The sequence below is a fragment of the Protopterus annectens genome, chromosome 1.part1, assembly GCF_019279795.1.
Source record: "Protopterus annectens isolate FY-2018-M chromosome 1.part1, PAN1.0, whole genome shotgun sequence".
In the NCBI taxonomy this organism is placed as follows: domain Eukaryota; kingdom Metazoa; phylum Chordata; order Ceratodontiformes; family Protopteridae; genus Protopterus; species Protopterus annectens.
In genome coordinates this window covers 1,825,790,821-1,825,804,728 of record NC_056726.1, presented here as the reverse complement: position 1 = coordinate 1,825,804,728, position 13,908 = coordinate 1,825,790,821, and the positions used below count along the sequence as shown (strand labels likewise).

General features: G+C 33.2%; 1 protein-coding gene across 1 annotated transcript in view; it reads left to right on the top strand.

Annotated features, from left to right (window-relative positions):
• The window catches only part of CSF3R (colony stimulating factor 3 receptor), a 556,874-nt gene that overhangs the window by 383,821 nt on the left and 159,145 nt on the right, over positions 1–13,908 (top strand). The window contains exon 11 of the mRNA XM_044089705.1: positions 3,622–3,723. Within this exon, the coding sequence (XP_043945640.1) occupies positions 3,622–3,723 (102 nt within the window). The remainder of the gene's footprint in view (positions 1–3,621; positions 3,724–13,908) is intronic.

Sequence of the window (13,908 nt, the reverse complement as noted above, 5' to 3'; positions counted from 1 at the left end):
CTGTAAAGTGGGTGTTCTTGTCAAGCCCCCTCTGATTTGTTGGACAAAACATAGGCTTAGATTGGATTGGACACTATAAATTAGACATAGGTGTAACTGTGCATGTGAGCATGTAGTGTGGAAGAACTACCATTGCAGGTCTAGCTATACAAGCATGTCAAACTTATTGTCACTTTTGAAGTGACACACTGACCACATGTGCAAAAATAGGGGAAAAGGGATTGTGAATGGATGGATTTATTTACTGGGCAGGTGAACTGCTGTACTGATCTTTTTCAGTCATGACCTGAGAACTTATTTAAAAATACAGTAAGTAAATTTGAAGGAACAGAAATAGGTACATGCTGTGCGATTAACAGTGATTAGTATAGCACAGCATTTAAAGTAATGTAGACATGCAGCTTGACTGACGTTTATTAATATAAGCATGTATTAAAGTATGAATAGTATTTACAATTATTCACAGTATTTGCAATTACTAAGCATGTAGTTTACAGTTTGCTAGTAGGAAACACAAGCATTTAACCTAGAGACTGTATACTGCATATGAAGCAGTATATCTGCCAGTGTCTTTAAAGCATGTGCAAGTGGCCTCATGTTTAAGGTGTTATCCAAGTTAATTTAAATTGCTTTAGAGTTTCTTGATACGTAAATTTATTTGGTAAATGGTGCCAGGTTTCAAGACCAAGTCTAGAAAAGGCTGCATCCCCTATAATAGTTTTAAACAGTTGTCTAGCGAGTATAATATCCTTTTTGGGTGCATCTTAAGGTGTAATTTTGTTCCTTTAGAGGGAGTCTTCTCTTTAGTGGTGGGCAATATCCTGATTTTAATATTGTGGATAACAGAGTACTTAACAGAAAAGCTGCTCTGCCTGCAGGGGACAGCCAGTTACACTTTTATTTCAAACAAAATTGGTCTGATTGGGGTTCCACTAACAGGGCACATCTAAATATTACATTTTCAATGGTTTGTAGTCTGTTAGTGCTATGGGAGGACTGTAGACATAAGAGGGGTAGTCCATACTCTAGTTTGGTAGCAAGAATATTTTTGGTTGTGGCTGAGTGTGCACCAGGCACCACTAGATGTGAGATTCTTAAACATAACTTCTTGTGGAATAACACTTTTGTAGTGACTTGTTCTGTATGCTCTGTAAGGTTTAGTGTTGGATCAAGAAACACCACCAGACATTACTGTCCAGTGATATTAGGTATGAGTCAGTTATGATTATCTATTAGTCTTATGTTTTGTAGAGATGTCTGGTTTTGCAGTGTATCAAAGATCATAACATTTGTTTTGTTGGGGTTGATCAGGAGGTTTTCAGTAGCCATTTACAGATAGTTCAGAATTTGTCCTGTAGATTAGATTCAATGATACTGTAGACATGTTAGCATCAAGGATCAGTATATCATCGGCATACATTACAAGGTTAAGTGTATGAACAGCCAAGTTTATGTCATTAATATAAAGAGAGAGAGAGACAATAAAAGTGGGCCCAGGACAGATTTGTGTGGTACACCAAATGATACAGTACCATTACTTGTTAAGATGGTATTTGCATGTACTTGAAAGGTTCTCTTATTTTTAATAGCTGTTAAACCAAGTCACTGCATTGTCACCAGATTGAGTTTATACGTTTCTTAAGAAGGACGACACAGTTCATAGTTTTAAATGCCCTGGTCATATCAGTAAAGATGCCTGCAGTTAGGTGTCCACCATTTATATTGGTATAAAGTAAATCAATGGGTGTGATAAGGGTTGTAATAGCACTAAATGCATTTCAGAAGCCATGCTGCTGATCACCTGTTAATATACTTTAAAAGTTGTTTATAAAGTAGTTCTTCAAAGATTTTAGTTATTGGGCAAAGGTTATACATAGGCCTGTAGTATTTAAGTCCCATGGGAGAGTTCGTCTGTGGCAAAGGGGTGATTATAAAATGTTTACTGGGGCAGGAATTATGCCTCAAGTTAAGTATAAGTTAAAGATATGAGTATGGGGATTTGCAAGGTGGGGTGAGGCTTGTTGAATTTTATGCTGGTGGTGCTAAAATTCTATAGTAGAAATTTTGTTGTACTGTTATAGCTGAGAAGTGAACTGTGGCAACAAATGAGGCTAAAGGGAATAACTCAGGTGTGAAGGATAAATAAGAGGCTAATTGAGATACTAAGTAATTTGTAATGTCTTTTACGGCTGTGAGAAGGTATGTTTTGTTGTCACCTGCAAAGTTGTTAGAGGAGGTAGAATAATGATTGGGTATGAGGGGAAGTCAGACTTGTTATCTATTCACTGTTTAATTTCTTTCTAGAATTGCTTTCAACTTTTAGTGAAAGATGTCTGTTTATTTCTTAGGAATTCTGCCTTTGCTGTTTTAGTTGCCCTTCTAGTTACTTTTCTGGTTTTCTAGTTAAGTTAATTAAATGTTAAAAAGTTAAATATTGCCTCAATTTCCAGATACTCCTTCACAAAATATACCTTACAACAACACCTCTCTTTAAAATGAAAGTGTTATAAGTTGGTAACTCCCTCTCAATCAATCATCATGTAGAAAAATTAGTCAGGAAATCCTTGTATTTAGCTCAGCTAATTACCAAAGGAATAATATCTAGATCCAGATAAGTCATCATTCTCTCATATTCATCACTGATAAGGTCAAATAGAGTACAAGTCCCATCTCAGAATGAACATCATTAGGCATATCAAACAATTAGAAAGGCCTCAGAGGTTATTAATTAAGAAAGTCACATGATTAAAGACCCTTAACTGCCAAGAGAGACTGGAACTGTTGAGGTGAGCTCTATCCCTTGCCTACTGAACCATGAGGGACTCAGTTGCCCTAAACCTCTTGTATCTCCAAAGGTCCAGTGGTTCCACCATTATCAACCAGCAGATAAATAAGATGAGATGAAGAGATATGTTTATAATGTAGCACCTCACACATCGCTGAAACAGACTACTACCCTTGGGATAAGGCTGTCTGAGTCACTTTCATGATTTAAATGTGACCTAGATGATGATTGATGGGTGGCCACACATTGACCATGGGCTTGACTGACCTGGCTGTCCTGGAGAAAGGTGATATGATCTAGGGTTAGTATTGGCAGAACGTAAGTGAACACATGACTCAGATGTCTTACAATTCCTATGATCATAAAGCGCACTTAATATCATCTATGTGACTTTACCACCACCATCACCCCACCCCTACCTTAAAGGCAGATGGTCTTATACTAAGCTGGTTTAAATTCTGTAGTAAAATGGTGCAGTAGCTCATTTGTCCATCACCAGTTTATATTAATGGACTTGAACTACTAGAAATCTGTTGTCTGTTAAAGATAGCTGGGTAAATAGATAGACAGACATAGATAGATAGATAGATAGATAGATAGATAGATAGATAGATAGATAGATAAGAAGAGAGAAAGAAATAAAGAAAGAGAAAGAAAGACAAAGGCAGATATAGATATAGATGTAGAAATATTTAGATCTGGGGTACTAGAAATGCTGTTTCTGTTTCTGCTTTGAAACTGTTAAAGTAATTGTTGTCTTCTAACAAAAGGAAACAAACATGGAGAGTGGAAAAGATAACTCTAATCAAGTGTTTTTCAATTGTTTTTTCTTCTAGAAAATATCAAACCTCTTACGAGATATAATATATCACTTTACCCTCTCTACAAAGATGGACTTGGGGATCCTGTATCAACTAAAGTATATTCCCGACAAGGTGGTAAGTTGTCAAAAAAAAAGATATCTTGATTTTGTATGTTTTTTTTACTGCATATTATGCTGAATCTAAGCCTATGAGACACACTGAGTTAGTGCTTCAGTAGCCGGGGGGGGTGAGTAAAGCTCTCTGACTATATCCTAGGCAATTGGGAGGCCCTTGTGCTTGATAGTGCAGGCAAGGAGGAAGAGTGCACCTATCCTAGGAGGGAAGCATAGTGCTTATCACTGAGCTCACACTTCTGATGCAGTGACAGAGCCTTAGCTGCAGAATGGATGTTTATCATGATGCAAAGGGCCAGTGTGGGGAAGTCAAGTATGTGACCACCAAAGCAGCTAACAGGGAGCAGGCATGTATGCATGGTCACAGAGGCATAGGCAGCTCTTGTAGTGATGCAAGTGCTTACACCAACTTTAAGGTTAGGCCATAAGTGAAAATGTTCTCATTGTCAGGATGCCAGGAAGAACATAAAGCACCCTCATGGCTGCCTGGAAAATGTACCCTACTGGGACAGTATAATGTCGAATCAATGAGAGGCTTAATGGTTAACAGACATAGGGCCAAAATTAATACAAAAAGTATACATATTTAGGGGTTACCTACCACTGACAGTTTTTTTCTTTTAAGATTTTATTTTCTGAAAGTACTAAAGAGTTTATAATATGGGGATTATAGCATATCTAGCTACTGTCACCAGTGGCTTCAGTTTTGTAGGAGCTGCCTCTGATGAGTAATATATGCCTTCCTGAATCTGACCCTGGAACATGATACTTTTAATGTTATGATGAGGAAAAGGTTCACTGACCATTTATCTTGTGCATTTTTGAACTGCATACAATGGTCACCAATTATCTTAGCATGAATTTTATCTACTCATTGTTTGTTTGCTGTATGTGTGTTTTTTTTCTATTTTATTCTTTAATTTTTATAGCATGCAAGTGTTTGTAAAATTAACTGCTTGAAAAAGAATTTTCAGGATAGTATCATAGTAGGTTATTATTGTATGTTGTTTTTTATTTACATGAATGCTTCAGCAACTCCACATGATATTAGATTTAACCACTAATGAACATTTATTTATTAATATAATTTTATTAATAATAAGTATTGTGATGCCCGTGCACAAGCCCAGTAATCAAGGAGCCTCAATCCTCACCACTAACACCAGTGAGGGGCGTCCACATTGGGAAGGATAACAAATACCCACACAGGAAAGTACAATTTCCCTTAAGAGCACACAGATATCACAGTCAGTCTGGGGCTGGTTTCTCCCTTTCTCTCCAGATCCCCAATAAGACTCCCCACTGGCACAGTTATAAGGTACAGATCTCAACCTAGTGGTCAAACTAAAACCTCCAGCACCCTCTCTGTCCAAACAGTGCTTCGTTCCCCTCCCCAAGTAGCTGACACACATGCACTTTAAGATATGAGTTATATACAAACACACAGACACTCCTGGGGAAGACTGGCACAGCTTCTCCAGCTATGCCCCTTCCTGCCAGTCTATAAGGTAGTACCAGCTGCCACCAACCACTAATATAAGCTACTAAAAAGGCCCTTACCAAAGCGTGTCCAATTATTACTGTGCAATATTATTATCATCCAAATAGTAAGTGTGACTGAGCAGCAAGACTACTGGAGTGGCTTTATACAGTATAAACACAAAGGTGTCTGGCACAATGAAGGTTATCCCAAATTCCAGAAATGCAGGCAAATCACTCCAAAATGTAATAAATCCTTTTATTACATAAAAGTAAAACACATCCCAAAACGATATCAATTAAGCGCTTTTGTCTCCACAAACGGAGACTTCATCAGAATAAATTGTTAACCCTCACCTTTCCTTTTATATTCATCAAGTTTCATTAAATACAGTCATTAAGCAATAAAATCATTAGGCAATAAAACCATTGCCCTGTTAAAATTTCTTGCCATTTAAAGCCACATTCATACATTAAAACATAATACAAATGAAGGCGCTTTTCCTAATACTTAGGACAATAATTCATCATACTACAAATAATCAACATCATACTGCTAATAATCAATGAAACCTATTAAAAAAAACTGATTTATACTTCAAAGTAAAGGTGAAAATAAAAATAAATATAATATAAAATAAAAACTATAGTTTTCTATGTGAAGGAAGCTTAAGTTAATTATCAAATCTATGAGATATGACCTGAACCCAGGGACCTATAATTCAAAATTTCATAAAAAAAAATTAAATTAATTAAAAAAAATTAAAGATACAAATGTTTGTAAGAAATCTAAGTATCACACAGCTTTAATTATATATAATAGTAATGTAAAAATAATAAAAATTCCTCATATGCATATACCTTAATGCCATTTTTTAAAATGCCATTTTTTTAAAATTAACTAAAACAGCGAGGTGTTTATACTAAAAGTTATCTGGATTCATATAAATAAAAATATGTAATTTATAATTTATTGATAGATGTGAAGGAATTAATGTTTATGTAAGAATAAATATATTTAAAAATATTTAAAATACAATGTAAAAAATAGATGAACCATGTATAATCATAAATATAAATATATAAATATGTGTATATAAATATATAAATATATAAATAAATATATGTATATAAAAATATATAATATATATAAACTTTTTATAAATATTAATATAAATATGAATATATATATATATATATATATATATATATATATATATATATATATATATATATACAAACATAAATGTAAATATAAATATAAGTGCATATTAAATGCATATTAAATAAGTACTATGTTCAAGTAAACATCGAATGAAAACAATAAATCATATTATCAAAGGTACTTTCCCCACTTTCCTTTATTTCATTGTGTTTATTATGTAATTCTGTTAATTTATAATTTTGGGGTCCGTGGCTAGGATCTTAAGAGCTGGAACAATAGAAATGTGATCATTTAAACCTTTTTCACAACTTGCGTCTAGTTTTAGCTGCCATATCATTTCCCTGTATTCCACTTTAGTTTCCCAGTCACCACCTCGTTCTGGGTATCCCACCACTTCAAGTACCCAGAATTTAAAATCAGCCTTTACACATTTCATGGCGTGCCTATATAGTGCATTATTCTCATTGTGTCTGTTTATATCTCTAATGTGCTCGTAAATTCTGTTTTTCAACTGTCTTTCTGTTTTTCCAATATAATAACTTTCACATTCTCTACAGATCACTAAATAGACCACACCTCTAGTATAGCAACTGCTATAATTTTTAGCTGTTAATTTAAATGGAATACTGGATATCCTAATCTCTTTATTCTCATAAATATATGGGCATTGTGCACATCTGCCACATTTGTATGTTCCATGTTTCCTGCTAGTCCCTTCAACCTGAACTCCCTTTCTTTCTATAATGTTCTTAATATTGGGATTCCTTCTAAAACTAAATCTCAATTGATTCTTAAAAACTTCAGTTCTGGTTGCAACACTTTTAAACATATCCCATATTTCATGTATGCCCTTCTTAAACCAACCTGTACCGTAAAAATATGTCGTGGTTAGGTAAGGTGTGAAATTTGCTTCCTTTCTCTTATCACTGTCAATGTTGTTACTATCACTATTATTTTCTTCAGGTTCAGGTACCTCTGATTCCTGATAACCATAATTTAAAAGTGGTATGTATCTAGTACCTCTCCCTGATACAACATATTCTTTAACCGAGGTAATAAGTTCCATCGGATAGCCCCTTTCCTTAAATAGGCCCTCTAGAAAAGTAATTTCATTCATAAACTCTGCATCATCTGAAATCATCCTGGCCATCCTAATCATCTGGCCCTTAACTATATTTTTCTTAAGTTGGTTTGAATGGTCACTGTGATAGTGCAAATAGGCATTCGAGAAGTGCTCCTTCCTGTATATATTGGACTTGTAACATTTGTTTACTCTGTCTTTGGTGAGTTTTACATCCAGAAAGTGTGTATCATCAGTCTCAATCTGATGGGTAAATTTCAAAAAGGAAGTAGTATAATTAATGTACCTTATAAATATTTCAATATCCTCCCTTGTTCCTTTCCATAGGATAAAAATGTCATCCAAAAACCTGAAGTATTCAACTATGTATTGATTGTGTTCAGAATTAAAAACAAATTCCCTTTCCCAATATAACATAATGGTATTCGCATATATAGGGGCGCAGGCTGATCCCATAGCCACTCCTTCTTTTTGATGGTACTAGTCCCCCTCAAAATATATAAAATTATATTTTAATACCAATTCCATGTTTAATAATACGTTCCTAAAATCTGCTGGTGTAAGCCAATCCATTTCCACTAAAACCTTTTCAAACCACTCCATACCAATTTTCTGGGGAATGACTGTAAATAATTCCTTAACATCAATAGTAATAAAAAAAAAAACATTTTCCATAAAAACACATTTCCCTATTTTGTTTAAAAAAATCCCATGAATCCTTTAAAATATGTTTCCACCTGGAATATACTTGCTTTGTCATAGCATCTACATATATAGCCATGGGCTGAGTTTTTGATCCTTGTGAAGCAACGATTGGTCTTAAAGGGGGGTCAAGTGTAGATTTGTGCACTTTTGGTATTCCAAAAATACCAGGGATGACAGGTTTTGGAACTTTTAAATAATTGTATAAAGCTAAGTCTATTAGTCCTGTTAACAAATTATCCTCCAAGATGAGATCAATTTTCTTGTAAAATATATTGATTTCATTTTTGGTAACAAGACAATAATTTTCATCCTTATCTAATATTTCTTTCATTTTTCTGATGTAGTCCCAAGTCTCCATCAGAACCACACCCACTCCCTTATCTGGTTTCATCACCCTTAACCCCCTATTGTTGCTCAAATCTTGTAATCATTTTTCTTCTGCCCTACTCAAATTACGTTTCCTTTGCAGATTAGCTTTATGCTCCTTCCTAATTCTATTGATAACACATCGTTCAAAATTTAAAATTTCATATTGCAAGGGTGGGTTCCAAGTACTATGTCTGATAAACTTACTGTTATTGTTATTATTATTAAAATTTGTAGATTCTTGATGTATATGCCTAAGGTTCAATTTTCTTGTAAATAATTTAACATCTAAAATAAGTTTCTCTACACTGGGCTGTTTAGCAGGAACAAAAGAAAATCCTTTTGTAAATAAATCAAAATGACATGCATCAATCTCTATATCTGTGTAATTAAAAATATTAAACTTATTGTGTGTGTGTATAATTTGTTTTCCAACCTCCGTGTAACCTGAAAGGGAAGATTCACTGTGCACCATGTCAAAGTCTATATTAGTTAAAAAAACCTGATCTCCCCCTTTCCTCCCTTCATTAACATAATTCCCTGTAGTAGCTTGCGCATAAGACTGTTGATTCCTATTCCTCAGTCTCTCAGATCTTCTCACTTCATCAACTGTCTCAGGGATATTCATTCTATCTGTAACGTCATTTCTATCTAATATGGGAAATTCTTCATCCAAGTAATTATTTCCCCTATTGTCATTATATCTACTAGCGTAGTTATTGTATCTACCTTGCTGATGTTGTTCATATCCCCCCTTGTAAAATGTACGGCCACGATGTGTCCTTCTATCCACTGGTTGTATCTGATAATTGGAATACCATTGATTGCGTCTATGTACATTAATGTTTTTGCCATGTGTATAAGCTGTCCCTGCATTGTATTCGTTCAGGTCCCGATCCAATTTCTTAAGCTTCCTTTTAATGTTTAAATTGATATACATATCTGTGTCATGAAGAACTCTGTAGTAAATATGCTTGTATTCATCTATGGTAAATAATAAATCACAACTAATATCACTCTGAAGCTTATCAATTTCAATTTTAGTCTCCTGCATTATTTTAATATTGTGCCCTATCATAGCCTTAAGAATGGATAGGCCACAATTGTTCAAAATACCACAAATTTCTTTGAAAAAAATCTCATCCCCATTAATGTTATTGGGGAACTTGTTTAACCTATGACCTTTCGGGACTATATTGTCCTTGATACATTTTTCAAAATACCAGTTCTCGATCGATAAGGATTTATACTTAGATAATAATTTTTTAAACAACTTGCATTTGTCCTTGTAAGTGTAGTGTAGCTTTATACAGTATCACTATATATGTGCAATGCACTCTAGAGCTTAAATTAATTCTACACAAAACAGCCACAGTTGAAAGTTTTAAAAATATTTAATAATAAATAATAAAAACACAAGACAATACGTCTTACTACACAGTGCTGGTCAAGAGTTCTGAGATCACAGGAAAATGCTTAAAATAATGCAGTAGAATAGTTCTGACATTAACAGAGAAAAACAGCTAGACTAAACTTACTATTTTCTATCTATATATATCAGCAATCATAGTTCTAAATAAAGTTGCATATAGAGCAAAACAAAGTACTAGTAAGTTCTTGTCAGCTTTAGACAAAATCCAAAATGCTCTCTCTCTGTCTCTGAGAAAGTCCTTTAAACTGATAATACATCCTGCTGACTCATTTTAGATTATATCATTCTTAACAATTCTCTAGTTTCCCAAGCTAACATAAACTCAGAGTTTAACATACCTTTGATCTTGCACCTGGAGCAGAAACCACAGTAATTAAAGACATTATATATGTAAAATCTAGCAATTAACTCTGGTCTCAAAACAATAGAATCTGCTGGTTCAGACACAATGGCTCCAAGTTTGAGATCAGTCATATAAGGCTTGACTTGACAGTTTTCTTCCAGCAGAGTGCACTGTTGTTACATTTTTGATGTTCAGCATTGAACACCATTTTCTTCCATTTAAGAGAACAAGCCTGTGGCTTATATTAATATTTACAAATGACAGAATTACCTACAAAATTATATCTAGCTAGGCTGGCAGCCTTCACATATCTTCACAAGTATATCTGACTTAATCAAATCAAAGAGTCTGATTACCTGGCATAACTGTCTGATTCATTGGAAAACATCTTAATTATGAACATTTTACTGTTGCTCATGTTAGGAAGTTTGTTAAGTTTGGTGTATGCACAAAACATATAATTATACTAAAAATTGGTCTAACATAAGATATAAATAATTTACTAAAAAATGGGATGAACGTGCTATAATATTCTAGAAGAACCATACAATATGTAAGGCAATCATCTTAAAGTTTAAGCTATCTGTTATCAAATTCATAAGTCTTTTATAATCTTGGTTTTAATGGTCCAAAATATATCATCTCACTTGTATCATAATTAATGTTTAACCATTTTGAACAAAACCATTTGGTGAGATGTAATAAATATGATTTGAAAAGTGTACAATCATTCCCAGATGTCAGAAATGTGCCAGTTTTGATCTCAGCCATGAATTTTGATATCCAATAGTTTTGATTTAATGTTACAATTGAAAATATATATTCCTGGGATTCAGTAACGCCTACAGCAAGTGTACACTGTTCTGAATTAACAGACAACACAGGCATAACTCACACCTTCTTTCTCCTAATTTTAATTTTCCTACCTAGCTTTAAATATTAACAGGGATTCATAATGTTTACCATGAAGTGTAGATTGCATGTACACTTAGTGTAATCTTTCTGAGTGACTAGAAAGCACAAAAAATATGGTAGGGATATTCTTGAATACATATCGTGTAGACTTAATGTAGGTATTATGATATGTGTTTATATTTTCCTACAAAAGTCTCATTGTGGAACAAAGCTTGGAACATAATCTGTCCAGGGATTTTATTTGCTTCATAAATAATTAATAACATGATGGCACTGGTCTATTTTTTTTGAGGGGGTGTCTGAAACCAATACTCATTGTTGTAACCAATACTCCCTGTTAACATCAAAAACTAAGATGTTTACATTAGTTGCTTCTTGTTTATATCATATATCAAGTTAGATTATTAGCATATTCTCGGATAGTCATTCACTTTTTAAATTGTATTTTTAATTGTTTTGCCTACTTTATTTATTTTATTAGGTCAGCCCTTATGTCCCCTACTAGTTTAAGTAAACAGGTTATATGTCATAAAAAGAATAATGAATTTCTGGCACAGGTTAACCACACACTTAGCCCCTGATATGTTGTCAGATAATCTAGAAGGACAATGAAAGTGACTACTAAGTAACCCAAGTAGTTACACAATGCATTTTACAGTGTAGACTGTGAAATGTATCTTCCAGACTCACCCTCAGCCAGCAATGCTAGTTTGTTCTTTCCTAACTGTTTTCATTCTTCCATTTATTATATTGTATTTACTGACTAGAAATATTCAAGTACAACTGCAAATATATGAAATTAATAAAAAAAAAATCTTACTAATTACTGATAGAGCTGCAATATACAGGAAATTACACATAAAGAGCATATAAACAGAAGTATCAGACAGGTTACTGATGCAAGCAGTAATCATACAGTAAAGTCAGTCTGCAAGTCAGTTCACTGTCATGCAGATAAATGTACATGCTCTGCAGACCAATTCAAGCATGAGAGATGATACATATTTTTTTGTTAAAACAGCGTTATTAATTTTACATAAAATCAAACAAGCTCAATAAATGTAACAAGAAAGTTTCAGAACATATTAACATAATAACTAACGTAAAACAACTAAAGTATTTACAAAGACATCAGCATACAATTTCCATTAATTTGAATAATTTTAATAATTCATAGTGTGATTTAATCTTTTTTTTACAAATTTTATAAGTTTACACACATATTGTATGCATGTGTTTTCCTAAGTGTTCATGAGTCAGTTATATGGTATGCCATTCTTGAATTCTGTAAAAGTTGGAGGGGAATCTGAGATCCAGTTTCTTGTAATGATCTTTCTGGCCACAGCAAGTATTGACCAGATTAAGGGGAATTTTTTTTAACACAATTTGGTATGGTAGTGTTGAAGAGATCCATAGATATATTTAAAGTAAAATTATATGTAAATAAAGCTTGCAATAAGTTATTGACTTTCTCCCAGTAAAGTTTCAATTCAGGGCAGCCACAGAACATATGTGCCCATCCTATATTTACCCCAGACTTACATTTGTTACATATTTTATTTTTCTAACTGATTTTATTCATGACTTCAGGTGTTTAGAATTATGTATACAAAAACCTCCAGGTATATAATTTCCATTTAAAAGAAGAAGTTGTTTTACCTGCTGATTCTAAAATAATTATTTTGTCTTGTTTCTTAGGAGACTCATTATTAATTGTATAATAGTAGCTCCAAATGTTTTCTGGGCAACAATATACTTCTTCTCTAATGATTCTGTATATATAAGATAGTTTGCCTGTGTAAGAGGATGTGTGTTGTAAGGTTAATTCCAAGTAGTCTATCAAAAAAAGATAATCCTGTCTGGTTCCTGGAGTTATCAAATCAAGTTTAATTATTAGAAATTGTCTAAAGGTTTGTATATCCAGCCACAGGGATCTGTCCAGATCAAATGTGTGTATTATTAAATCTGTACTTTTAACTTTTCAGTCTGAAATCATATGAAACCAAAATTGTAATTCCTTCTGTTTGAATGTAGTGTTTTATTTGGATCAGATGATAACAACATTTCTTGAGTAAAGGGTATAGGGAATATCAAGAAAAATCCATTCATTGTAAATGGGGTGATTATATAGAAAATTTCCTACAGTTCTTAAAATATTACAAATGTAGTTTGTTGAATGTTTTGGTTTAACTTGGGTGGTAAAGTAGTCTTTTAAAGTCCATAACATAGGATTATTTAAAAAATCCATTTTGTATGATCGTGGTTTCATAATTAATTCTGTGTTTATTGTTTCCCAACAATTTTTCCATTTGGCTGAGTAAGTTGTGTCTATTAATTGAGTTATAGTTTTGGTTATGGAAGATATTAAATATAAATGTAGGTCTGGGAAAGCTATTCTTCCCTTGTTCCAACTGTTTAAATGATATTTGAAGGCTATTCTTGTTTTTTTAGGGGTCCAGAAGAATTTTAACAACATTGTGTTTAATTTTTTAGTTTGTGATTTAGTGGGTAGTAATAAAATAGATTGAATAATATAGAGAATCTTGGGAAGAATAATCATTTTAATTATAATTCGTCTTTTATCTGTTATAAAACAAATTGTGTTCCATCCCGTTATGAGTGCTTGTATGCTTTCAAAACATTTATTATAGTTTAGTTGTATTATGGTATTAGTGTCTTTGGCTAATATGATCCCTACGT